A 27128-nucleotide genomic window follows, 5' to 3' on the forward strand; every position below is an offset into this window, starting at 1 on the left:
CTTTACTTTAACAGGAGGGTTTTTGCGAGGAACTCCTGAGACAGCGGATACAACGCGCTTCGTAAACTGCGAATTAATAGTCACGTCACCGTTGGGCCCACAGTTTCCAGAGGCGCCTCTGCACACAGGGCCAGGCCAGTGGCGCTCTGGCTGTGTCTGGGGACGGCCGTGTCACCCGCGAGGGCAGGGACCGGGATTCTTCCTTTCTTCGGGATACTCCAGGAAGCACCATGGCGGGCCGTACTGTTAACGGAGGCTAAACTTCTGTGAAAACTGCCAGCAGGCGGGAGGGCGCTCCCTCCCCTGGAATTGGGCAGGGCGCGAGGCAGTTGTATTCACGCATGCGCATCTCCTCCTTGAGGCCCTGGTGAGACCCAGCCAAAATTGGTTCGCTCCGCTCGGGTTTTTTCCATACAGGGGCTAAAATCTTTTCTGTACGCATGCGTCTTGTGTAGGCTGCGGTTGGCTGATGGTCCCATCCGTCATCGGACGAGCCAATGAAGTGAGCCTCAAGATCCACTTCCCGCCCTTCGGTGGGGAGCCCTGGGAGTGGATTTGGGTCTTTGTCCGCACTCATACCCGTGTGGACCAAGCGGTTGAGAAGGCAGCCTGGGAGCGGGCAGGAAGCTTGCTCACCCGCTGGCGACCGACTGCCTTATTTGCTGTCATAGCGGGGAGGGTGAATGAGAGAGTGAAAGGGTCGGTGTAAAGGGCGCCGGGGTCCCCAGGGGTCGTTGCTAGTCAGTCATTTGTTGAGCACCCACTGTATGCCCGACGCTGCCCTAGGCAGGCGCTTTGGAACGGTGATCTCTGCTTCTATGGGGGCTTACAGCCTAGTGGGACAGGTTAAACAAGTACTTTTATTGCCTTACACCTCCCTTCTTCCCCTTCGCCTTAGATGGAGATTCTCCTCTTCGCGAATACTAAACCAATTCAAGGTCCCCACCCGGCACTGGGTGGCAGCGCTGGGATTGGGCACCAAGGCGCCGAGGCCAGCCTCCGCTTCCAGCCGAGGGCGGTGACTAGGGGTGAGGACTGGCGCTGCGGTCACGTGAGGGCGGAGTTTGGCGGGCGCGTGACCTCCGTGTAGGCGGGGCCCTTCCCCTTCCTCTTCCCCTTTCCCTTCGCTCTTGGGCCCTCGGCGTCGTCACCAGCTTTTATTGGGCACATGGCGGCTGATGCGCAGTAAATGGGAGTGACAATGGGAGTGACTCTGGGAGGCCACACTGCGAAGGCGGGGACCTCAAGCCAAACGAAGTGCCCGAATGAGGCCTAAGAGCTGTAAACAGGTGGAAACGGGGACAAAGCAAAGGGGGGTGGGGTGGGTAAATGCAAGTCAATCCAACTGGAAGCAGTAAAGCCTGGGCTCAAATGAACTATACCTATTTGGAAACTGCGCTGTGGAAAGAACGTGAGAGCCAGCTTTTCCTTTTGGGCCTAGGGTTTACCAACTGAAATAGAGTAGGGCACTGGACATGCCCCCTAGCCGGGCAATGACACTGAATGATTTAAGTTTGCAATCAGAAACAAGCAGTCTGTATTGGCTTAGTAGGAGCCACTTTGGAGCCTGGGGTGGGGTCGCCTTATGTCCCTTTCACATCCGCTTGCTGTTCCTGAAACAAGTTTCCACAATCACAAGGCTGGAAAAGTTAGCCCATGGGACTGAGGGGTGAGTCACAAGAACATGAGCTACAGGGAACTGCTTGGCCTCCTTGGCTGGAACAATCAGATACCACCCTTTGCTTCCCACCTCCCAAGAGTCACCTCTTTGGGGATGGGAGCCCACTGGGTGCTAATTCTTCAGTAGAGTGATAACTAGAAGAAACGGGAATCCACGCTCCTCAGCCCCATTGGATCTGGTACTGGAAAGTAGAGAAGCTGCAGAAAGTTACCACGCCCATGAGGGGAAAAAAACCCTTTGTAGCGCTCAGTTTATGAACTGCACTTTCACATGCATTATCTCATTTTAGTCTGACTGAACACATACTGTGTGCCAGGCACTGAGCCAGACACAAAAATGGGTGAGACAGTGAATTTTTAAGAAGAGCTTTCAGTCCAGTTGTACAGAGAAAATAGAAGCTAGGACCTACAGTTTCAGGTAGAATGAGGTAGGAGCTATAAAAAAGGGGCGGATTCCTAAGACACTTCATAAGAGAAGGATATCATAGCCAGCTGGGTAGGATGGGGGAAATCAGGAAAAGTTTAATGGAGGGAAAGTTGTAGGAGTAAAAGCTTGAATGATAGGAAAGTTTTCAAAGAAATAGGCATGTAGAGCCCTATTTTTTGCCCATAGAACCTCTTACCCAAGTAAGTTAATCTATTTTCATGTCTTTGACAAGTAGCAGTAATAAAAATAATAACAGTGATTGAGCACTTATTATGGATCAGGAATGGTTTCAAGTGATTAATTTGTAACATTTATTTAAATCTCACAGCAACCCATTTTACACATGAAGTGACTGAGTCTTGAAGAAGTTAAGGTACTCTCTCGGCTGATGTCTCACAAGTTTTCTCTTGTCTCTGGCCTAGGCATTGGCCTGAGCCCCAGCTTCATTCATCCAGCTGCCTACCAGGTAGTTCCTCTGGAATATCCTCCAGGTATCTAGTAAAGAAGTGTTATCTCTCCTTATCAAAAGAAAACCAGTGACCTCTAGGGTTGCACCGGGTCCACCACACCTGACTGTGCAGTTACCCCTGGGGAGCAAAACACTCCTCTCTACTTTCGATGCCCCAAAGAATGCATCAGTGAGCTTTCCCTTTTTCAAGGTTAGCACAAGCCTTGTGAGTCAAGGGACTTCCCTGGTGGTCCAGTGATTAAGACTCTGCACTTCCACTGCAGGGGGCGTGAGTTCGATCCCTGGTCGGGGAACTAAGATCCCAGATGTGGTACGGCCAAAAAAAAACAAGACTAATGAGTCAAGCAGGCCTTTAATGAAGTTAGGAGATCACAGATAAATACATTTCTGGTTCTTCTGATCTATACAACTCAAACTCTTATGCAGCTTGGGGCCCTTTATGAGTCTCTCCTTGCCCCGCCCTCCAGCCTTTTTCCATGGTCCTTGGAGTTCCCATGTCCCAAGGACGACGACTTCACAGGTGACCAACACTATGAATGGCTTCCCTCTTCATAAAAACCTTCTCTCTACCCATGGGGTGACCTCATCCTGCTGGCCTGGACAGGATGACCATCTGTCAATACCATACGAGGGCTTCCACGTACACCTCCAACTCAGTTCATCTGAAACGAAACTCATCTCCTTCGGACGTACCTGGTGGCCTTGTCTGGCGCCACAGCACCACCATCCAGTCAGTAGTACAAGCATGAGTTTGAGAGTCGTTGACTCGCCTCCCTTTCCTTCGTCCTCTACCCTCACCAGGCAGTTTCCAAGTCCTGTTATTCTACCTCTTAAGTATTTACTAAATTCATCCTCTCACTTGCAAAGGACCCTGACTGGACCTCAATTCTGCCTGCCTTCCAACTGGTTCTCAGCATTACTGTCTGAGGGAGCTTATACTGGCAGGAAGCTTTCTGAAGTGCAAATCTGATCAAGTCCCTCCTCTATTTAAAATCCTTTGATGACCAAATATCTCCTGCAGAATAAAATCCAAATTATGGCAATCAAGGCCCTTCACAGTGAGGTTTCCGCCTACCTCTTCAGCTTTCTCTGCTATACCTTTGACCCATACCACAGTATTTGATTTCCTGAATGCACCATTTTCTCTCCATACTTTACACACTATTCCGGCTACCAGGAATGACTTCCCTGCCCTCGTTTGTACATGTCTTCCAAATCCAGCTCAAATACCTCCCCTAAGTAGCCTCCCCTGATCTGTACTGGCTCGGATTTCGGTGTGCCTCCTCCTCTGATCCCACAGCCCACTTACAGCCTTCCTACATGTCATTTAATGCAGCCTGCTGACTCAAGTGTTAACTGTTGCTTCACTTCTCTCTTGTCCCCGCTTAACTGTGAGTTGAGAGGCAGGAGCTGTCTTGTTCCTCTCTATATCTCCAATACCTAACAAAGAGTTTCACACACAGCAGGTGCTTAATAAATGTTTGTTGCATTTAAGACAGGAGGATGGCATGACTGAAGACTCAAAGGGTCTGTCAAGGAATGGACTGTACTGCGTGGTTGCCCTAGTGGCCAAGGGACGTGCAGTGGAGTTGCATGGACTACGCCTGGAAAAGAGGTTGTGTCAGTTCTTTGAAGGCCCTGGGAGCCCTGCCCAGGAGTTTGGGCTTATTCGGTGGGCAGTAGAGACCCATGAGGTGCTGGCTGATCAGTGCTGTGCCAAAGATGGGAGGATGGATTAGAGAAGGCGAAGGCTTGGGTTAGAGAAAACAGGTAGCTATTAGCTCTGTCTTACAGTTGATGAAACAGTGGCTTGGGCAGATGGTGACTACCCAAGGCCACACAGCTGGTAAGCAACGGAACTAGGAGTTGAACAAGTTCTGGACTATGCCAAGTCCAGAGATCTTTATACCACACCACAGCGGGTATGCAGTAGATGGGGCTTCAAGGTTGTCCCAATGTGAATGGATACTCCATTAATCAGGATAGGATAGGTTATATTGCAGACACAATTCTGAAATCTCTGTGGCTTAACATAACACACTTATTTGCCATTCACACAAAGTCCACTGTGGCGCTGGACATCACCTTAAGGCAGCTTAGCCATCCAGGCTGCTTTGACATGCTTCCACAGTTGCCACGATAGGGAAAGAGCACTTGGAGAATCACATACCAGCTTGATTTTGGAAGTGACACACATTACTTCCAGTACGGTCCACTGGCCAGAACTAGTCTGATGACCTCACTTGACTACACAGGGACTGGGAAATACAATCTTCTATGTGTCCAGGAAGCGGACTAGGGCAGGAGATATTTGTGGGCAATAGTAATGCCTACCCAGGACATCAGGAGCCGATGCCTATAGAGAAGGAGGGGTGAGGCCAAACAGTCTTGAGTGTATGAGATGTGCAAAGGAGAGAGGTTCTGCTCAGGATTTGTGTTAGGTCAAGGCTGTTCTAGTCACAGGCAGCCAGCAAGGGAACCTCATCCGGAGGATAGTACCTTCTTAACCCTTTCCTGCTCAGCATCTTTCACCTCTGCTCCAGCTGAGGGAGAAGTGAAGCAAAATCTGTAATGACCCTGAGAGGGAGGCAGGACTGGTACAGATGACCGCAGTTTTCAGATGAGGAACCCAAGGAATGAAGACATTCTGTGATGTGCCTGCATATGCAGCAACCAAAGCATTAAAACCACGGTTTGTGGATTTTAGGCATTTGCAGGCCTGTTGCCACCATCCTATGTGGGCCCTTCATACTCCATGTCTGCCTCTGCAGCACCTAGCATGGGCCTAGTACAGAGGAGTGGCCAAACCCTGTTAGTAGTGAGCCAGGCCCTCCCTATGCACTTCCCTCCAGAGCCCCTGCATCTGCCCTACAGCATAGCTGTGCAGGGCACACGGCTACGGGAGCAAGAGCCACCAGCCCCTGCCAAACCTCTGCAGAAAGGCACCAGGTGGGGAAGCCCTTTGGGGTATGTGAGGAGGGCAGGGAGAGGCTCCTGGCACTGTTAGAGGGCGCTTCAAAAGGGAGGGGTAGGGCAGCTGCCCCTTCGGGAGGGAACTCTGGGGGGGCCGTGAAGGTGGAATCCATCTGTGCCTAACATAGTGCCTGGGCAAGTTTCTGCTGTGGAAAAGTTTTCCGTAGCTGAAGGTCCTCTATCACACTCCTCCTCCTCCACGCACACTCCATCTGTTCCTGACCTGGCCTTGAGTGGTATTTGTTTTTCTTGTGTCCCAGGATCCCTCCTCTGGCTTCTAACCAGACAACCCTCCTGAGTCCTGGGGCTGCTTCTGCTTCTGACAGAGCACCTGGAAGAAATTCTCACCTGAAAACCCCACCTCAGACATCTCGAGTGTCCGCCCAGCAGGCTAACCGCCCTTCTTTCCTGCTGAGGTGGAGCTCTGGACTCCCACCCTGGCAGGGCCACACGATCCTTCCTTCCCCTCCTCAGCCGACCGCACCAAAGAAATCCAGAACCCAGGCCGAAGTATCAGAAACGTGTATTCTTTTTCTTTTAATAGTAAACCTCTTTACAACAAATATAGTGAAAGAGTTTTCAAACAAAACTCATAAGAATCTCGAGGACTTTGTCTTTTCTTATTGTGTAGAATACTAAGAAAGCATCACCATACAGCACAAAAAGAAATATTGAAAACAAATCAACAGTCACACACTTGGACTCGCCCTCCCCAGGACCCAGGATGAGCCCTAGGAGTGTGGGTGATTGTCGGGTTTGAGGATGGGGCACCTCCGGGCCTGTCTCCCCTCCCTCTCCCTCCCCCCTTCCCTCTGGGACTTGAATGGGGAAGACAGAGAGAATCCAGGTTCTCCATATAACACTCCAGCCCCCCTCCCCCCCTACGAATCCCATTCCTTCTACCAACTGCTTAGGGGATGGAGAGGCGGCAAGAGGGGAGATGAAGCGTTCCCAGGCTCCATGTCTCCTCCCCTCCGTGAAAGCCTAATTTCAACCCCCACCCCACCCCAGGGGATTCCAAAGAGTCAGTTAAAAATATATAGATATAGATATTTCTAGATACACTTTTACATCATTTCTGTCTCTCCAAACAAATAAATAATCAGCAAGAGAAGGTGCATTACTTCCTTCCTGTCCAAGGTGGGAAGGGCTGGATAAGGGTCAGGGGTCAGTCTCGCTGCATTGAGTGCACTGCTGGGGGGAGGGGAAATGGTGTGTTCCACTGGGGGGGTGTGTATGTGTGGGAGGTCCTCTTGCCCACTATCCCTGAAAGCTGTGGGAAACCTGGGGAGTGGAGGGGCATTGGATGACTCCAGTGATTACTTTGGCAAATGCCCAGTTCTTCGGAGGAAGGAGTGGGTGGAGGAAAATTTGGCTTGTGAGAGGAAGAAGAAATGAAGTCCCCACTTGAGGTCTGGGTTCCCAGAGACCCATTCATCAGGCCGGCCAGGGGCCCCTACCCCCAAGAGAAACCTCGGGATACTGAATTGCAGAAATGTCACATATTCATTCACAGATCACCCCCTGCCCCCAGGGATAGAGAGAAAAGGACACACACACATCCACACATGGTAATCAAAAGCCAGGTTTGCCATTACAAGGCAGAGGGCAAAACTGGTGAATATTGCACCGTGAACTGCAGGGGCCCTCACCCCGACCCCATGTTTAATGGTGGCCAAGCCCAGCCTAGAAAGGTGGGCAGACTGATGGCGGGAATAGCCTGAGAAGGGAAGGCCAGTCATTCAACGTTTATTGAGCACCTATCATTCACCTTTCACCCAATCAGCATTTGTTGAGCGCTGGCTATGTGCCAGGCACTGGGCAAGGCTCTGGGGATGCATGCATACATGCACAAGACTACACCCTGGCTTCTTTCAAGGTCCTGATCAAGCCTCATCGATTCTTGACACTCCCTCTAGGAACGTGCAGGAAGACTGAGCATGCTGTGTGCCCAATCAGCAGTTGGGGGGTAAGCTGTAAGGAAGGATCACAGCCCAGGTGAGCAAAAAGCTGCAGAGAGGAAGAGGAACTTGAGTATCATCCTGAAAGCAGGAGGGGGTGTGGGGGGAAGAGGGTACTCCAAGAAAGGGAGCTGGGTATAAAGGCCTGGGCACTGGGTGAACAATTGTGCGTGGAGCTGCGGGAGAGGTAGGGCTATAGGGAGAAGCCAAGAGGGCCAAGTGCCAGATCCCCAAGTGAAGTATAAACATATTAGAGCTGAGGGTAAGAACAGGGGATGCAGCAGGGAAGAAGAGAGTGGGGCTCAGGAAGGAGGGTCATAGAGCTGGAAGCCAGGGCTGTGTGGCTGCAAGAAGAGCCATCTGTCCCTCTGTAAACACACACTCAGGCACACACACACACACACACACAGGCACACACCCTCAGAGCTCAGTTCACACAGATTCACACACACATGCCCAGACGGGCTCAGACACACATAAAGGTACACCCATGCAACCATACACACACACACATAAATACAAAGGTACACTCAGACACATAAATACCAGATGCCCTCATAAACACACTCGGGTACCTGTGCGGTCACACGCACCCCTCTGCTCTGGTTTCCTTCCCTGCATCAAGTGTCGGAATACTGCAAGCGGCTCGATCGTAGAGGCAGGCAGAGTGTCTGTCGCCTACCACAAAACCAGGCCTTGTCTAACTCTACTTTCCCACCAGGATGAAACCCCAAGGGAGCACTGCACCCCTTGGGCAGAGGGGCTGGGCTTCTTATGTGAAGGAGTGGGGCAGGCCCCAGTCTGCCTGCCCATGTCACCCCAGGACAGGCCCCTTAGGGCAGGGGGTAGTGGTGGATTGCGGGCCGGGGGCCTGCCCCCTCCAGTTTGATCTGTGATCCAGCCTGGGGTCTCAGGACCCCACGCTTTGGCTGCCCCCACTGGGGAGGCAGTAGAGAGGGCGGACTTGGGGGCGGGGAGGGGAGCAAGAACAACAGCAGAAAAATCTCATCTGTACAGTACGGGCCGTTTGAGTCATTATTATTACAATATACTTTGACAAAAATAGAATCTCATTTCATATCAATACAACAACAACAAAAAAAAAAACAGTTTCCTGGACTGTTACACTGCTAACGTTTTCCAAAGGTTGCTATTTACAATTACAGTAGCCAAGACAGAAGGTGGGATGCGGCCTGGGGGTGGTGGGACAGGAGGTAGCGAGACAATGAGGGCGCCAAGAGCAGGGAGGTGGGGTCAGGAGCGGAAGGAGCTGGGAGGAGGGCTGGGGAGAGGGGCCAAGGAGGAAAGAAGGGAGGCAGGCCTTTTGCGGACCTTCTCCATCCCCTCTCCCACCCTCACACACCACCCCAGCGTCCACTCCTCTGGGTATGTGTACGTGCAAGGAAGAGCAAGTCCCCTCACTCACGCTAGTCCCTGGATGCAAGGGTTTCCAGTCCTCAGGCACCCCGGGGTGCCTGAGGCCGTCTCCTGCTGAGCCACCTCACTCTCCCCAGTTCTCCCTGCGCTTTGTGGCCAGCTTTACGGGGCTGGTGTCAACTGAGGGATGGGGAGCTATTGCACTGTGTATCTTAGAGAAAGTGCTGGGGAAGGGAGGGGGCCCCCAATTCACCCCCTGCCCCAGCCCTTCTGCCCCTCCTCAGCCCTCTCCTCATGGCTCTGTGTCTTTCTCTCCAACTGTGCTTCATAGGGGCCCTACCTCCAGCCCCTCCCCCTCCAGCCTCGATTCCCAGCCCCAAGCCTCAGCCAGCACCCGCACACCCGGGAGGTGCAGATCCCACAATAACCAGGTGAGAGTGTGTGGTGTGTGTGCAGGGGCCTCTGGGGCCCAGGCTTGGGTATTCTGCCCCATGTGCCTGTGGCCACAGGAACAGCCGAGAAGCAGAGACCTTCTTCAGAACCTCTGCCTCACTTTCCCCCTGAAACACAAAACCACCCATGAGGCCGACTTTGGGGTTTCAGTCTATTGTAAGGGGTTTTTGTTGTTTGGTAGTTTTTGGTTATTTCCCTCTGTCTGGGGGATGGGGTGGGAGGGCCCCGCATGCAGGGCTCGGCACCTGTCCTTTCCCAAGGCCTATCGGGCCCCCCACCCCCTCCTGCAGCATATGTGTACAACGTGCAAAGTGTCCCCCCCTTCCCGCAAAAAAGAGCCTCCCAGCCAGTGAAACTGGTGGGGGGTGCAGAAAGAGGGGATGGGAGCATCCCCCTCTCCAAAGCGAGAATCCAAATTAAAAAAAATATAATAATAATAATAATATAATAATAATTATACACAAATGTAACCGTCAACAGGACACGGAGCACAAGAAAGGAAGTGGGGGTCGAGCGGGAGGAGCCCAGGACAGGGAGGGGTGGGCGGTGAGATTGTCAACTCTTCATCAGGGAGGCTGAGAGGAGGGGAGTGGGAACCGTCACTTTAATGTCTGTGAAGAGAGGAGATGGAGAAGGGGGTGTGAGGGCGTGGCCCAGGCTACGGGGTATGTGCCCCCCACGTCCCTCTCCCAGTAGGGCCAGGATTCTAGTGGCAGGGCCAGCTCTGAGGGGAGGCAGTCTTCGAGCAGAAGGACTGATGCTGGAGGGAGGGGAGATGGGCCCTTGGTGGGGGTGAAAGGGTGTCGGTGCTGCCCCTTAAGGGCTGATGGAAGGGCTAGCTGGCCACAGGGCCTCTTAGGTGGGAGCTGAGACAGGCTGGGGGCATATGGGCCAGTCCCTGGGTGTAGCAGACAACGGCAGACCAGAGGGGTGATGCTACAGTACCCAAGTATCGAGCCGCATCCTCTTCACAGCTGAGCCCTCAGCCTCAGGCTCTGGGGCTGGGCGCAGCAGGCCCAGTGTGGGCCCGAAGTCTCCCCGTCCATCATCCCGGTCCCCCGTCTCATAGGAGGCCCCAGCCGGGCTGCTGAGACTGTCGCCAGGCTCAGGGCGGGTAGCCGGAAACACAGCTGGAGGGGGAGGCGCAGGGCTGCGCTCACGGCTTGGGGACACTGGTTCCGACTTGATGCTGATGTGGGGGTGGGTGGTGACCGTGAGGGCAGCACCCACGTGGGGCAAGGGGCTGCCGGGGCTGGAGACAGGCAGTGGGCATGGAGTACAAGGGACAGAAATAGAGGAGGTGAGGGACAGAAAAAGTGATGGGAGGTCACACGACAGGGAGTGAGAGAGGACAGGAAGTGAGAGGATGGGGGTTGGGGGTGGGGTGAGGCAAGTGGATGGAGACAGAGGCAGCGAGAGAGAGAGAGAGAGGGCCAAGTGAAGGGAAAAGAAGGAAAAGAAGTCACATGAGTTGTCTTTCCATCCCATGTCGTCTTCTGCAGAGCTGGGAGGGCCCCACACCCCACCCCAACCCCGGGCTGGCTCGGGGAAAGGCTCAGGACGGCTCTCCCAGGCCTCAACAGGGGACTCCAGGGCTGCCGCTTAGTGGCTTACGTGCTGTCCAATGATGACAGACAACCTCGAAGGGATCTCAGCTCTCAAGAGGCCCCTCCTCTTCCCACCCCTCAGCTCCCCCTTCCCCAACACTGGCGGGGCATCCCCGGGACTCACATTAGGTTGCTGAGGGACACGGGGACCAGGTGGGGCTGCTGCTGAGGTGGCGGCTGGGGCTGCTGGGGCGGCTGGGGCTGCGGCTGCGGCTGGGGCTGCGGCGGCTGCTGCGGCTGCGGCGGCTGCTGCCAGGCGGTGACACTGCCTAGCGACAGCCCCCCAGGCGAACTGAAGGCCGGTAAGGAGGAGAGCTCTGCACTGGTCAACTGGTAATCTGCACGGGGTGGGGAAGAAGGTGCGGGTGAGCTTCTTGCAGTGGGAGAGAGGACCGAGGCTCCCATGGGGGAGCCGCCTCCAGGACTATCAGGATGGGGGGAGTTGTTAACGACAGATGTGAATAATCAAGTAAGCCCATACAAATTCAGTGAAGATGGCACTCAAAAAAACGTAAATCTTAATAACCACGAGGTGCTGCTTTTTAACAGGATGCAAAGAGAGGTCGTTTTTTAAAATAGTGTTTAACTTTTTTTTTTTTTTAACCATGTGTAGGTATCACTTTTAGAATGTCAATTTTAAAAAAGAAGGCGAGGGACTTCCCTGGTGGTGCAGTGGTTACACGGGTTCGAGCCCTGGTCCGGGAAGATCCCACATGCCGCGGAGCAACTAAGCCCGTGCGCCACAACTACTGAGCCTGCGCTCTAGAGCCCGCGCGCCACAACTACTGAAGCCCGTGCGCCTAGAGCCCATGCTCCGCAGCAAGAGAAGCCACCACAATGAGAAGCCCGCGCACTGCAACAAAGAGTAGCCCCCGCTTGCCGCAACTAGAGAAAGCCCATGCGCGGTAGCGAAGACCCAAAGCAGCCAAAATTAAAAATATAAATAAATAAATTTTAAAAAAATAAAAAAGAAGGGGAAGAAAGGTAGGTAGGGAAGGTCTAGTATATGTCTAATTGTCATCTCTTCAACTGCCAAGTCTTCAAGAGCCTTTCTGAGATTAGAGGGGAATGGTGGGAAATGCTAGGTGAATGGCGCATCTGAAGCAAATGACTGTAACTACCATTCCACCTTCCTCAAAGTCCCTGAGTCTCCTGAAGACTGTCAACACATAAAACAGGCAGAAATAGGTAGCAGCAAGCGTTCGGGCTGCTGTGCCCATAAACACAGAGGACGCACGTCTGCCACCCAGAAGGGCCTACAAGAGCAGAGGGGCTGTGAGTGAAACAGGCCTGCGGTGCAACTGGCCAAGGTTCTGGCGGATTTCCCCATGAGGTGGCACTTGTTGTTTTCCAAAATTTCTGTCTTAATGAAGAAACTGTGATGTTTGCACTGTCACAGAACAAACAGAACCATGAAATGTTTCACAATTTACACAGCTCTGTTATGTTTCATGCCGCAGCCTGTTTGGGACAGTTTAGAAAACGCCTTCCCTGAGGAACACAGGCCGACTGCACCGTGGTGTGATGAGGAGGGCACACCCGCCAGTCTTCCCAACGCTACACCACGTGGCTCCTACGTGAGGGGCCATTTGCTCCAGCCGTCTGTCTTTACGCAGGGAAGACAGGATTATCTGTGCAATAGAACAGTAAGGTGAAGGGCATGAGCGATGGGGTCAAACCTCCTGGCCACCTCCACTTACAGTCCATGCGACCTTCGGCGAGTTACTTAGTCTGTCCATAAACTGGAGGCAATAATCCTGCCCGCATCACTCAGCTGCTATGAGGACTGAGCACGTTAATACACATGAAGTATGTAGAACAGTGTCTGGCACATGATAAATAATCAAAAGATTTACCTGCTGTTATTATTAATTTACAAATGAGGCGGCTGCAGCCTCAAGTTTGAGGAACTCTCCCCAGGTCACAGAGAAAGCCAATGGCAGAGCTAAGACAAGACCCCAGGCTTCTTTATTACCTTTAAATCTCACTCTATAGATGGTCCACGCTTGCCTCTGGTCTCATAACAATGTTAATTAGCCAGGAGTTTTGAGATGCTTACATTTAAAAAGCAGACCAAGGGCAGACAGGGGCCCCTACGACCAACTATTTACAACATTCATTTTACAACAAGGAAACCAACCCTGAACAGTGCAGTGTCCCCCAGCCAGTGAATGGTAGGGACTCAAACCCCAGTCTTGCACTTTCCCACCACACTCCAGCCCTGTCTACCTGGAGATTTGGCTCCCCAGCAGGCCCCTCGGTCTGCTCCTAGAGCGACCACAGCCAGACCTCTGCAGCCAGTGTCAACAAGGGGCCAGGTGCGTCCCTTATCCATGATATTACCACAGGCAGATCACCCCCAGCCGGAACTTGGACTGGGGCCAAGCACTTAAACAGTGAACAACTAAACAGCAATGTGTTCATTGGGGATTTGTTTATATATGTAGGGTCACCTGAAAACACCTGCTGTTTAAACCGAGGCCTGCTTAACTACTCCTGCAGCAAGAGGAACTGGAGCCCTTGGTTTCTGAGAGGATGTGAGAAAGCCCAAACACTTCCCAGCAGGGCTCCAACGGCAGGCCCAGGGTCAGAAGAATCTGCTTTCACACCAGACTGACAAATAGAGTCTGAAGTCTGGCCTTGCTGAGCGCCTGTCCCAGGTTCACTGACACCCACTAACCTGCCTCCTGCTTCACAGAGACTGGTGGAGGACCTGAGAAGATGGCAGGAAACCACCACCATGGGATTCCCAAATAAACAGCAGCTCCTGAAAAGTGGCCTGTGCTGCCCTCTACCAACCGCCCCCACTGGCAGGGCTAGAAGGGCCTCAGAGACTTCCTGTCCCCCCACAACTCAGAGATGAGAACTCCTACTGGCCCCCGAAGGTGCGGCCATCTGAAGCGGTCCTCTCTGAAGCTGCCCAAGGACATGATAACTTGGGAGTGGGTACACACATGGGAGCACACACAAGGGACGAGGTACTTCACAAGACACCCAGGTGATAAAATCTGGACACCGACCCACATGCCAGGGTCTGGCCTCTCAACACGAGGCAGTTCCTCCAGCTCTCTTACCGGCCCTGAAGGGCTTTCCCACACACAGGGTTGGGTTCTGGATTTTTACACACATGGAACAGGTGGGATTTTGTAGGTATTTGTACTGGTGTCTGGGACCTACCTAGCATGGTTCAACTCTGGAATGTGGGCTTGGGGAGTGGGGAGAAGTTTAGGGGTCTTTTGGTCTAGTCTGATCTCACCACAGAACAGCCCTGATGCAAGCCATTCACAGGTGAGAAAAGCTGGGGAACATCAGAAGCCTCTTCAGTGGGAGAAACAGACCAGGTTCCCAGCCACATCGATGCTCTGAAACAAGGTGACAAGGCATTTCCGCACTGGGAAGTCCTTCCTGACACAGCAGCTTGGAATGCAGGCAAGAATGGCTGAAAATGTCACAGACTGTTCCTGGGAGGGTGTGAGTGGGTGACAGAGGCCAGGACAGCCCTGGGGACCCAGGATGGCCCAAGCACTGGGTGTCCTTTCTGAATTTTTCTACCCAGAGGTCTCTCCCATGTCTCCAAGTGACTCTTCACCTTCAGATCCCCTCCCCCACTTTCATCAGACCTCCTCCTCCCTTTCCCCCTCGTCATTCGTCATTCGACCAAGCCAACATCAGGGTGAGAGATCCCCTTCTTCCTCCTCCGCCCCGCCCTGGAGTCCCTACTTGGCTTTCCCAGAAAGCTGGATAAATCTTCCTGACCATGCTTCCTCTCGGGCCTCCTCAGCCTCCCTGTCTCTCTCTGTCTTTGTCTCTCCCTCACTCCTTCATTCTTCTCCTCCAGGAAGCCTTGCTGACCTCGGCATGCTCCCCTCCCCACTCCCCGACCCTGGTCAGCCCGAGTCACCCAGCTGCTCAACCCACCTCAGATGGGAGCTCCCCAAGGACAGGGTTTTCCTTCTCCATTAGGTCCTATTTAAAAATAAGGGATACTCATACCCACTTAAATTTGATTTTCAGACAAAACAATGAATAATTTTTGCACAAGTATGTCTTTGAGACAGTTCCAGTAACACCATCACCATGTGAATGGCATCCGATGTTACTATTTGCTATATCTGGCAACCTTAATTAGGTAGGGGCTACCCCAAATCAATGGCCCTCCTCAGATTGGGGCATCCCCCAGAGAATACCTCATGTTCCTTCTCTGGTCCCTCCTGTGCCCCAAGGCCAAGGGCACACAGCTACATGTCACATGAACACTCACCTGTATTGTAGGCGGTGGGCATGGAAGAGAAGGGGAGGCCCTGGCTGAGTAAACTCGGTGTTGCCACGGAAACCACTGGGGTGGTGAGCGAGTGGGTAGACTGGGAGACCCCAAGGCGCTGGGCATTGTTCTGCAGGAGAAAACAGTCTGTCAAGAGGTGGCCAATGGGAGGGCTGCTTTACCCAGGCCCCCCATTCCAAGGACAAGCTGGGGTCCCTGAATCTCGAGGCCCAGGAGGGATGCCTTAGCATGGAGGCCCCGCAGATACACAAACACACACTGGTGCATTCACAGAGACACTGAGATCCATGGAGAGAGACATGCACACACAGATTCACTGACGCCTACACACATGCGAAAAGGAAGGTACATATGCTGGCCCTGTGGCCCCAACACCAGCCATGGGCCCTGTCTCCATTCTTCTCCTGGTTAGTCCCCCTAGAGTCTACCCTCCACCCGTCACACTGCAGCACACGCCCTGGTAGAAGTGTGCTAGCATCTGTGAGGGGAATGCAGGGCTTGGCGTGGCGTGTGCCTGCGTGTACGCACACACGTGTGTAGGGCTGTCAGCTCCATCTGCCACTGAGTCACTTGTTTATTCCAACTCCACGCTGGGGCCGTAACTGCCGCCGTGTTGGCCGCCAAAGCCTGCCTGCCTTTTCCAGCCTCTCTGGCCTCCCGTCAGGGAGTTCGGGAGGGAGGAGCCCCCGCCCCACTCCTGGCTGAGGGTGAGTATGTAAGCGTGTATATGTGTGACAGAGGAAGAGCGCTGCGTATGCCTCTGAGTGTCTGTAAGACAGGCTGCGTGCAGGAGGGAGCACCAGGAGGCACAGGGAAGCAGGGAAGCCCCCGACCAAGGACAACTCTGGTCTTGCCTTGGGCCTCAGCTTTCCCTAGAAAACCGATTTTCCTGTCTGGCTGGCATCCCTCCTAAGGAGGTCTCTGTCCTGGGTGGGCATGAGTAGAGTCAGAGGGCAAGCGCAGTCCAACCCTCAGTCCAAGGGCCTAATCCAGGCACCCTGGGATACACTGAGATGGGACCTCTGAGGCCTGAGGCAGGCCCACTCCACTGGCGCACGTGTGCGTGCACGCGCACACATACACACACACAAAGGTGCGTCTGCATGAATGCAACATCCCATGAAAACATCCACGGACACTCAGGTACATACACATGCATATGAGCCCCTCGCCCCCACCCCGTTCATCTCTGCATCCCACTTGGCACTGAGCATAGCTCTTGGCAAATAACCAGATAAACAAACACCACACACTACACACACAGGCGAAAGGACAAAGGCACACACATACTCCATGCTGGGGGACCGCAGAGCAATGGGCTAACCCAGAATTTAAAGCCACAGCAAACATCTCATAGCCTCACTTACCAGATCTAAATGGTCCTCCGTCTGGGAGCAGAAATAAAACCAAGGGGATGGTTCAGTCTCTGGCCCCTGCCCTCCCCTCACGCCCCTGCCCCCACAGCCATCTACCTCTTTGCATCGGAGCAGGATGGCTCTCCAGCCTAGAAGGGCAGGGCTCTTCACTGTCCTGACTGATTTCCAGAAGATGCTATATCCCAATGCCCACCAGTTAGGAAATCCTCATCCCTCTGCTGTAGAGGCAAATCCCTCTGATCATCCTCCTATCATCATCACGGAACCTTCTCTCCCACCTCCTGTCCCTTTTTACTGCCCTTGAGACCGGTACTTCTGTGTTCCAACCTCTTGTAAGGCCCTTCGGGAAGGAAGAGCTCATAAAAAGCCACGATTCCACGATCTCTCTAGGGAAGTCCTAACTGCTGCTTATCTCTCCTGCTAGAAGTCGGCTCTGTCCTCCCACCCTACTGCTCCCCACTCTCCCATTCCCCAGCCCCTGGCCCTCGGTCCAGACACCCCACTCACCAAATGATGCATTAACCCCTTTCCTCCCTGGGAAGTGATGACCCTCAGGTCAGGCTTGCGGCTGGGGGCTCCAAGCTGGGCGCTGTGGGTGGGTGGGGGCGGAGACTTGGCAGGGATGACCTTGTTTAGGCTGTTGCCGTTGGCCACGGGGAGGAGGCCAGGGGAAGCCCGGGCACTGACGTAGCCGTTCCCTGGAAAGGTGAAGAGATGAGGGTAAAAGGAAAAACATGGACCCACCACTTAGCCCTGTTAACTGCTCCCAAACCAATACTCCTGTCACCCAGAACTTCTCAAAGCCATGTTCAGACTTTGACTGGCTACTGAGTTCTCTAATTTTCCCCTAAAACCACCCTGTCTTGGGAGTAAGGGGAGAACACTCCTTACTCCTCAATCACTGGGTTCATCCCCCTGCCTCTAAGCTACATGTGATGGGACTGGGTAGTAGGAGCTGGTCTCCAACGACAGGAAGTCCAGCACCTGCCCCCAACTGGGCCCATAATGACGCAGGTTGGAGAAGGGTGGCAGCCTGGAAGTTGAGACTCAGTGTGGATCCTGGTCACGAGGGCAAATCAACCACTCAGACTGCTCCCCTCGCCTTGAGCTCGGGATGCTGTGATTTGGATAAGCACATGACAAGATGCCTGTAGCTCTGGGAAAAAGACGAGCCATTCACTTGCAGTGCTGGTGTTACTGGAACTGGGGGACTGATGACATAGCTGCCACCAAAATTCGACTGCTGATAACAAGCAGAATAACCATCTTTTACATTTGTTCCACACTCCATAACCAACACAGGGCCGTCACACGCGTATCATCGTATTTATCCTCACACTAACCCTGCAAGACGGACAGGACATGTATCATTAGCCCTATTTACAGACGAGGAAACACCTGCCAACCGCTGGTTGGGAGAGGTGCGATGACTTCTCCAGGGCCACACAACCACTTTCTACGTGTTGTGCTTGAGGGCCTAGAAGTATCACCGTTCCCTTAAGGTCTGCAGGCACTTCTCTGGCCCTTTCCTTGGAGAGGGAGGGGTATTCACCCATTCCCCCTATTTCCTGCCCCCGTACACAACTGCTGCCAAGGAGGTAGTACATGGTTCCTGGGGCCAAGCTGGGGAACTCTAAAACCCAGAGATGTGGGGGTGCCCAATGTCAGAAGTATCACCTCGCCCTCTGCCCTGAGAGCACACTGCTTCCCTGGAAGCGTGTGGTTGCCTCCATCCCAGTTCCCGGATCACTCCGGGAATGGCAGGAATGTTGGGGTGACGTCAATGGTGACATTCGAAGTCATAGTCACCAGCCGGACAACGGCGCAGGGCAGGAGGGGCTGTCAGCTGCTGGCGGGGCAGGGTGGCATGGAGCGAGCAGCCTTTCTTCTGTGGTTTATAGACGTGTGCTTACAAGTGCACATCTAACGTCTGGATATTTCCGTAAGAGTGAGAAAATGTCCGTACGTGTGTAAGTGCATGTGAGTCTGTGCCTCTTATCTGTCGCCAATGTCAGCTATTCCTATCTTCCAGATCCCAACCAGACGCCTCCCCCCCTACTGAACTGGAAAAATCTGGAACCTTTCCTCCAACTAGAAATGTTGGTCAGTTCTCAGAGTTTGCCCAGAATTCCCTGAGCCTACATCTCTGCCAATCATCCACACCAATCACTGCTACAGACAAAAAAATCCAGGGGCTTAAAAATCCTCAGACACTACATCCAGCTCAGGCCCTGGGATCTTCCTGTCCCCTAATCTAGGTCCCTCTCGGTCCCTGGAACACCTGAGGCCACCGAGCAGGCAGACCCTGGCGCTCCCCCAGGCAGAAGGGCAGCTTTACTCACCGACAGGGCTGGGGCAGGCTCCGTTAGCACTGCTGAGGTCTCCCCCCAGCATGGCCCCTGGAGGAAAAAGAGAACCATAAGCCGACAGGACACCCTCTTCCAGAGTGAGTCCTGGGAACTGGACTCACTGGGAGCCACAGTCCTTTCCCTCTGGAACCACACACATGGGAGAGTGCTGTGGTGGGTGAAGGGAAATAGTCACTGTGGAAAACGGAATCCCAAAGTCTCACCACACCTCACTGCCACGTCACCTACCCACCTATCAGATCACTTACCTGCGCTGGCTGGCCGCTGAGGCAGGCCAGGAGATACACTGTTCCTCTGTAGTGCTGGCTGCTGGGGGGACAGGAGCCGTGGGTCCGTGAGGGATGACGTCACCAGGGAAGGGGTGACCAGGGAGCCGCTGGGATTGCTGAACTGCAGTGAGCTCTGATTGGACACGGGCACCGTGACGGGCATGGCAAAGTTGGGGGCCGGGACAGCTGACTAGACAGAAGATGGAGAGGCAGGGTCAGGCCAGGGTGACCCCTTACCCTGGACTCACTTTGCCTGGGAGGGCAGGCCAGGGTTCCTCTAGTCTCTGGGCTGTGCGTCCTTGGGCCAGTAGCTCGATCTCTCTGCTCTGGAACCCCCTGGAGTCATGCCTGCCACTCCCGCCAAGGAAGTATGCTGGTTGGAGTGCTTTGGGATCCAGCTCTGGCCCAGAGAATGAGAAGAAGGCTCTGCTCACTGCAGAGAGACCCGGGGACACCAGGAACCCCCCTAGCGGAGGTGGGTTAGTCCTCAGCCAGGCAGGACACACAGAGAGCAGGTTAGAGGCCCTGAGTACAGACCCAAACTCACACACACAGCTGTTAAGGATGAGCGCGTGGGTCGGGGCGTCACCTCACTTGTCGTCTCTCATCCGTCTGCCTGCTGCAGAGGGCGTTCACCCACCTCACTGCCTTCCCCTTCAGCAGGAGTCTCTGCCTCCCCTTGACAGTGCTATTGAGTATCTTGGGCTGGGGGGTGTCAGAGCAAGCCCAAAGGGGCCTCTCCCCAAAACAAATCTGGACAAAGAGCACATTCTCTACTTTCCTGTCATCTAAGGATCTCAGGTCATCTACACACTTCTCGCTGGTGAGGGGGACACTCCAGGCCTCTCCCGGCTTATGCTCCATCCAAGATGAGTCTCAGCAAGGGTCACGGGTTTATCACGACCAACGTCAGAGGTTCCTCAGTGGTCACCAATAGCCCCAGCATGGCTCAGAGCAGAACATCCATCAGAGGCAGCCGGGGGCCGGGGCGGGGCGCGAAGCCACACCATGCACCACAGGGAGGCTCTCCTCCATGCGACTACTCACGGCCAGTCTATAACTCTGCATCATTTTATCAAACTCCTCGTCTATCTTTTTATATTTCTCCTCCGTCTGGGGGGTCAGGGCAAACACCTCGTCCACCTCAGGGCTCTCACATTCCCTGTGCTTCTTGTGCAGCGCCTGGGGGGGAAGGGGCCGGAAGGGGGGGCCAACAGAGAGAGAGTGAGTGGGGCTCACCCCATAGCGCCGGAAGAGCCCGTCGAGCTCCTCGCTGGCGCGCCGGTACTTGTCCTCCAGCAGGGGGCTCTGTTCCAGCGAGTCCTCCCCGTCGGGCTCCGGGCTGTCGCAGCCGTTGAAGCCCTTCTTCCTCAGGGTCTGTAACCGCACCACTACCGTCAGCAGGGGTGAGGGTCCTCCCAGCCCCGACCCCCCCCCCCCCCCCCCGGGCGTTCCTTCCAGCCCTTCCCTAAGACTCTCCTACTTTCTCACCACCTCATACCTCAGGGTTCCCAACATCCCCCCAGCCCCCTCCCTCAGGGTGACCCTCCCCTCCTAGGGCACTGGGTGACCGTGTGGCTGGTGGGGGGAGGCATCAGAATACAGGGTCACGTGGAAGGCGGGCCTAACCCAGGGAATGCAGCCGGCACAGAGACACGTGCTTCCAAGGCGACAGGTGGGGTGGGGGGTTTCTGGGGGATGAGCTGAGGGGCTGGTGCCCTGAGGCAGCCTGTGCCTGTCCACCCTTTAGGTGAGCCCCAGCCAGAAGGCACAGAGCGCTCTCCAGCGCAAGGCCGTCAGGGCTGACTTTGCCCGGCTCAATTCCTGGGCTCTGCTTAGAAGAAGAAGGGGAAAGAGAAATCGAAATGGAGACAGAGAGGTAGAAGAATAAGAGGGAGAAAGACAAAACATTTCTTTGCATTTACTGAGTTCCTACCATGTACCACCTTGTACGCTGTCCTAGAGCAAAGGCCACAGCTTCTCCCATGCACCCACACAAAGTAGGGGATGCACACCTGGTGGTGTGGAGGAGACCCCAAAGCTGACCTCTCCATGCTCAAAACATCTTCACAGATACTTGTTTTGTCTTGAAAATGAATGTGAATTTTACATTCTAGTTTAGAGTAAATCTGTTTTCTCTAATATAAAAATAAAGGAATTTCTCCCACATCTGTGGAGTGAAAGTCTCGCTCCAGGAAGGCAGGCCTGTGGCTTCCCAGGCACCCTTCTTCATCGGCACAGGTCCCGTACCCCCGGTGTGAGAAGCAGGAACTGGGCTGTCTCATTCAATTCACACAAAACCCTTCAAAGCAGGCACTGGCCCCATTTCGTGGAGGTGGGCACCAAGGCTCTGGGAAGCTAAACCACCTGCCCAAGGCCACACAGCCAGTAAAGGCCAGAGCTGGATTCCAAAGCCCACGTCCTTTAATGGTTTACAATGTCAGCTCTCTTTGAAACAGAAAATAGAGCCACAGGGACCCACAAAGGGACAGAGACAGAGCAGCAGAGATGGAAACAAAGAGGGAGACAGAGAAAGGAAGAGTCAGATGCAGGAGCATATCAAAAGATGGAGAAGGAAGGAAAAGAGAGAGAAAGAGAGAATTTGAGAGCAGACAGAGCAGAGATGTCATATTGTGCCTGACAGACATGAAGAAAGCGGCTCAGAGAGGGCTGGGGTGGGACTGGGCTGGGTGGGCAGCCCCATCTGACATCTACCTCACTGCCCTCCTTCCTCCTCGGGCCCGGGGTTTGTAGGAGAGGATGTGGGTTTATATGTGTGTGTGCACAGGTGAGGGGGCTTCAAGGGGCAGGTGTACATGTGTGTGTGCACGGGCAGGTCCAAGTGTGCATGCTGCATGGGCACGTGGTGTGCAGTTGCAGGCGGGGGTGGGGTCCGCGTGCGTGGGCCCACCTCGATGATGTCGGCGTTGGTGCGGCTCTCGTGCGGCTCATTGTACTCCGTGTACTTGAGCAGCACCTTGTCCATGTCCGTGCTGGCGTACTGGAACAGCTTGTTGGAGTGGTTGAAGATGATGAGCGCGATCTCGCAGTCACAGAGCACGCTCAGCTCGTACGCCTTCTTCATCAGCCCGAACTTCCTCTTGGTGAATGTCACCTGTAGGTGGGCGTGTGGGCGGCCAGGTCTGGCTCAGTCAAGGTCTGCCCAGGAGTCCCACCTACAGGAAGCTGGACATAGCCAGCCCCTGCCTCACGATAACCCTGTTCTCAGGAGCCCCTGGTCTGGGCAAGGAACAGGCCAGCACCCCTCTACCAACACGTGGCCAAGACACAGCCCAGGGCCAATTCATTGAAAGCAGAGAAATTCAGATGGACAGAACTCCACACCTCTGTGCTGGGGGCTATAAAGAGGTTAGGGAGGGAGAAAAGAGGAGCTTCCAGGCGCTTCCCTTGGGGTAGGAGGAGGGGAAAGATTCATCTTGGGAAAGGGGAAGTGCCTGGGTGCGGCCCGAGGTTTGCATATTGCATATCGTAGGGGCTCAGGTCTGCCTGGTTGCAGCAGCAGATGAGTCTTGGGGTTCTAGGACACAGGGTCCTAAGAGCTGCAGGGAGGTGGGGATTCCTCTTCTCCCAACTCAGCCCTTGCCCTTCCATAACAGACTCCAGAGCCCCCTTCTTCCGGGAAGCCTTCTTGGAGTGGCTGGAAGTGGAGTGGAGGCAGAGGCCAGCTCCCTGCCCTCATCCACTCCGTGAAGCTCCAGGATCCCCTCACCTGTCGGTTCCGCTCATCGGTGATTCGCTGGATCTGAATCTTTTTCCTCCCCATCTTTTCCGGGGATCCTCAGTGCCAGGGAGGGGAGGGGATCGCTGGGTGGCGGGTCTCGGCACACCTTACACTGTGCTCATGAACAGTCTCGGACCAGCACTCAGTTCATGGTCTGCAGGACACCTTCTGCACAGCCTCCTGGGTGGGGAGGGTCACAAGAGGACTGTCAGCCCTGGCGACCCTCATGCCTGCTCCTTTGGCACACGGGCCAGCCTCACAGCACCCCTGTGAGAGGCTGGTAGCATCTGAGCCCCATCCACAAACTAAGGAAATGGTGGTGACCTGAGGTGATGGCATGCCACAGCCAGGCACAAGATGGAATTCACTCAGGGCCCAGCACTCTGCTCCAGGCTCCTTCTACACCATCACTGCTGCCCTCAGGTTCTAGGTCAGACAGAACACAGTCAGGGAGCTCCCTGGCTCCTAAGGGTCTGGGTCTTAGAGAACGTCCCACCCCCTCACTTCTCCCCAGAGCCCACCAGGAGTAGAGACACCTGGGCTCGCCAGCTGCCCCGCTGGCCTAGGATGGTGGTTCCCATACGGAGCCCGGTGCAGAGAACGTGCCGAGTGAACACCCGCCGAGGCTGTGAACAGCTAGCCCGGTGTACCTGCTGCCAGAATGGGAGTGTGTCTGCACCCCTGGCTCAAGAGTATACCAGAGCAGGTCTAGAGCAGTGGTCCTCGTACCAGACTCATGGAACCCTGGAGCCTGGAGTCCCGAAGTAGGGCTTGGGCTGCAGAACCCCTATCTCCCTTTAACCAGGGCTCCTCTACCCCAATCTGTTTTACTCAGTGGGCCTTGGCCTAAATTTCTGCTTTGAAGAAAGGATTCTGCTGCTTTAAATAAACCAACCAACCAACCAACCAACCACCCCTCTACACCAGAGGTCAGTAAATTTTTTCTTTAAAAAGCCAAATAGGGACTTCCCTGGCAGTCCAGTGGTAAAGAATCCGCCTTCCAACGCAGGGGACGCGGGTTGGATCCCTGGTTGGGGAACTAAGATCCCACATGCCGCGGGGCAACTAAGCCCTCGCACCACAACTACTGAGCTCGCGCACCTCAACTAGAGAGCCCGTGTGCCGCAACGAAGAGCCCACGTGCTCTGGAGCCCACGCGCCACGACGAAAGGCCCCACGTGCCGCAACTAAGACCCGTTCAGCCAAAAAAAAAAATAATAGATAAATAAATATTTTTAAAAAAAGAAGCCAAATAGTTAAGTATTTCAGGTTTTGCAGGCCATACCGTCTCTGTTGTAACTGCTCAACTCTGCCACTGCAGCATGAAAGCAGCTGTAGACAACACATTTAAAAGAACGAGTGTGGCTGTGCCCCCAGTAACACTAGATGTATAAGAACAGGCGTGGCCAGATTTGGCCCATGGGTCACAGTGTGCCAACTCCTGCTCTAGAGGAGTGGGGCATGTCTAGAACCCAAGCTCAGTCTAAGAGCACTGCCTCCCAACCTTGCTCAACTCAGAGCATGTAGAGAAAATATAGAACCAGTGCCAGACAGGAAAGAGGCTGCTGGCAGCCAGGGGGACACAGGCACCAGGTGGAGGGATCCTTGTCTCAGTACACCTCTAAACCCATCATGGCCCACTGGGTGAAGAGCTCCAATTAAAGAGCCAGGAAGGCAAATGGAGGCCCTGCACTGTACAGCGTGAGGTACCACAGGGTGGAAGGAGGCACAGGGATGGCAGCCCAGCCTGAGCCAGAAAAGGTGCATGCTCTCAGGTGTGGGTAGCACCTAAACAGGCTGGGTGAGCCCCTGGGGACTGGAAGGGCCAAGGATGGAGGCACAAGTTGACCCCAGGGCCCTTCTGGCTCTGCGATTCCAGAGATGGAATAGTGGGAGATGGTGGAAAGGGGCAGTAGGCATGGGGCCCACGCTTTCTAAAGCCACTCTGATAGGGTCCTGGGAGGAGCCCAGACCACAGAAGCCCAGCCCTCCTCTCCAGAGTTCCCCTTCCACAGAGTCCCTGCCAGAGAGCCCACTACAGAGTCCAGGAAGGTGGGCTCTCACCTCCCCCCAACCAACCTGGGCAGAGGGTGGGTGTTTGACGACAGAGACACCTGTAATTAGGAACCCCCTCCCCAGCCCCCATTTCCAGTGGCTGCTGAGTTTCTCTAGCCTTCACATATCCACTCAACCGTGGGCCCCAAGGTTCCACAGTAGATGCCAAAGTTCAGCCTTGGCATCTTGGCCATAGAGGGAAGCAGAGAGGGAAGGCAGGGAATCTATGGACTTGGGAGGAGCCAGGAATATCCCTCCCCACCCTTTCCCATTATCAGGACTTTCCCTCAGGCTTTCCCTAGCCCAGCTGGAAAGAGAGCTTCTGCTCTGTCCAGGCAGCTTCAGAAAACAATGTAGCCCCCTCCCCACTCCCAGAAGGACCCTCCACACCTCTCTCTCTCTCCCCAGGGAGAAATCTTCAAACCCTCTTCCCTTCTTCCTTATCCTCAAGGTGCTCCATGGGCCTCGGGCCTCCTACTGTCCACCCTCACACATGCCCTAGGACATCACCATCACCAGCCCAGCCAACCCTGAGTTGGCTGAGCAGATATCTGGACCCAGAACCAGCTCCAGCCACCCCATCCCGCGTCTGTGACCCCGATCTCTGCCAAACACGCCACTGCAAAGGCTCCAGCCTGAGGAGTTCGGCTGCCCCGCCTCCCAGTGCAATCCAAAGGCTGTATTTTCCAGAGTTGCAGTGGTACGGGTTTGGCAGAGAAGGCGGGGAGGGCACACTGAGGGCAAGGGAGGGCTAAGAAGAGGGCTTTTTTTTTTTTCCTTTTCTTTTTTTAATTTTTCAAGACGAGGGCTTTTTAAATGGGATTCTCTGGCCTGGCCTTGAAAACCCCAGTCTAGACTGGTAAATGCAGTCACTGTCACCCTCCGCTGGCTCACAGTATCCACCTTGCATCCCTCCCCCATTTTACTATCTCCTTCTCGCCACCTTTCGTTCATCAGCAAATTTTTGCTGAGAGGTAACCTCTACCAGTTTATATAAGGCCAATGCTATCTCCTCCTTGAAGTTGGGAGAGATCCCTCTCTTTGCTCTCACGATCCTCAGAAAAGTCATTCCTACAATCTAACTTCATTCCTTTGGTTCTCCCAAGATTACTGACTCTCAGAGTATTTTGTTCTTTTCTTTCTAGCACTTATCATGATTGTAAATAATTACAATTCTGTGCTTCTATTTAATGCCTGGCTCCCCTATGAGACTGAAGCTTCATGAGGGCAGGAACCACATCTGTATCCTTCACCACTCTATCCCCTGTAAGGAGGAGCTTGGGAAATGTTTGTTGAAAGGAAGAAAGGATTGTTTCATCACTGTGACCCTGTGAGAAGTCCTTCTTGTGGTCTAACTTCTGTTGTAGGACCAGCTCCTCCCACTCTATCCTCTGTGGAGACAGAACTCTTCCTCTCCCAGCTGTGCCGGCAGCTTGCCTGTTTGGACGCCACCTACCCTCCAACTACCCCTGCTACTCCAGTCCTCAACCCTCCCTACCCTCAGGTTGGTTGGTACAGAGGGTGAGACTCTAAAGTCTTCTAAGGAGCAGCCCTGAGCACATGGAGATGGAGAGGACTGGGTTGCTTAGGCAACTGTCACCTGGCAACCAGCTCCCTGGCTGATCTCCTACACCCCCACCCCCACCCCCGCCTCATGCTGGGGGAGCTGGGCTGCTAGAGGGATCAGGGCTGAGAAGACAGGGAAGCCACAGAGACCCACTGAGCATCCTCTGACAGAGCAAAGTCAGGGTTAAAAAGACCAGGCCTCATCTATACCCAGTAGCCCAAAGCACTTTTTATGATTCCACGTTCCCATGGCGCCTTCCCCATTGCCACTCCTACCTCTGTGCCAACACTGCCAGAGGAGGAGATGCCCCTACCTTGGGCAGTCCTTCCTCCTATCTAACCAGGAGCCCTCCTACAAAGGAGGCTCAGTCTGTACTCACCTCTTTCCCCTTCTGCTATCCATTCTACACTGTTGCAGTCTTGGAAGGCTTGGGGGCAAGAACATGAACTCAGCCCTTACTTTGGAAAAAGGGGTGGCTGGGGCCTGGGTGGGCACAATGAACCCTAAACTGACCCTATCCA

General features: G+C 54.2%; 1 protein-coding gene across 5 annotated transcripts in view; it reads right to left on the reverse strand.

Moving 5' to 3' along the window:
- Window positions 1–6057: 6057 nt before the first annotated feature.
- MEF2D (myocyte enhancer factor 2D) overlaps window positions 6058–27128 on the reverse strand; it is a 33907-nt gene continuing 12836 nt past the window's right edge. Inside the window, exons 2-13 of one of the 5 annotated variants that reach the window (XM_036829812.1) lie at window positions 23310–23411; window positions 22974–23165; window positions 22155–22358; window positions 20483–20620; window positions 19223–19433; window positions 18948–19004; window positions 17113–17303; window positions 16597–16617; window positions 15209–15338; window positions 11072–11285; window positions 10286–10592; window positions 6058–9951 (exon numbers count right to left, since the gene is read on the reverse strand). In XM_036829812.1, coding sequence (XP_036685707.1) covers window positions 9940–9951; window positions 10286–10592; window positions 11072–11285; window positions 15209–15338; window positions 16597–16617; window positions 17113–17303; window positions 18948–19004; window positions 19223–19433; window positions 20483–20620; window positions 22155–22358; window positions 22974–23027 — 1539 coding nt within the window. In that variant the 5' untranslated portion in view covers window positions 23028–23165; window positions 23310–23411 and the 3' untranslated portion in view covers window positions 6058–9939. Of the gene's footprint in view, window positions 9952–10285; window positions 10593–11071; window positions 11286–15208; window positions 15339–16596; window positions 16618–17112; window positions 17304–18947; window positions 19005–19222; window positions 19434–20290; window positions 20426–20482; window positions 20621–22154; window positions 22359–22973; window positions 23166–23309; window positions 23412–27128 lie in introns of all 5 variants that reach the window. The other 4 variants (XM_036829820.1, XM_036829804.1, XM_036829839.1 and 1 more) reach the window with 4 other exon arrangements.

This window comes from Balaenoptera musculus, chromosome 1, assembly GCF_009873245.2.
Source record: "Balaenoptera musculus isolate JJ_BM4_2016_0621 chromosome 1, mBalMus1.pri.v3, whole genome shotgun sequence".
Lineage (NCBI taxonomy): Eukaryota > Metazoa > Chordata > Mammalia > Artiodactyla > Balaenopteridae > Balaenoptera > Balaenoptera musculus.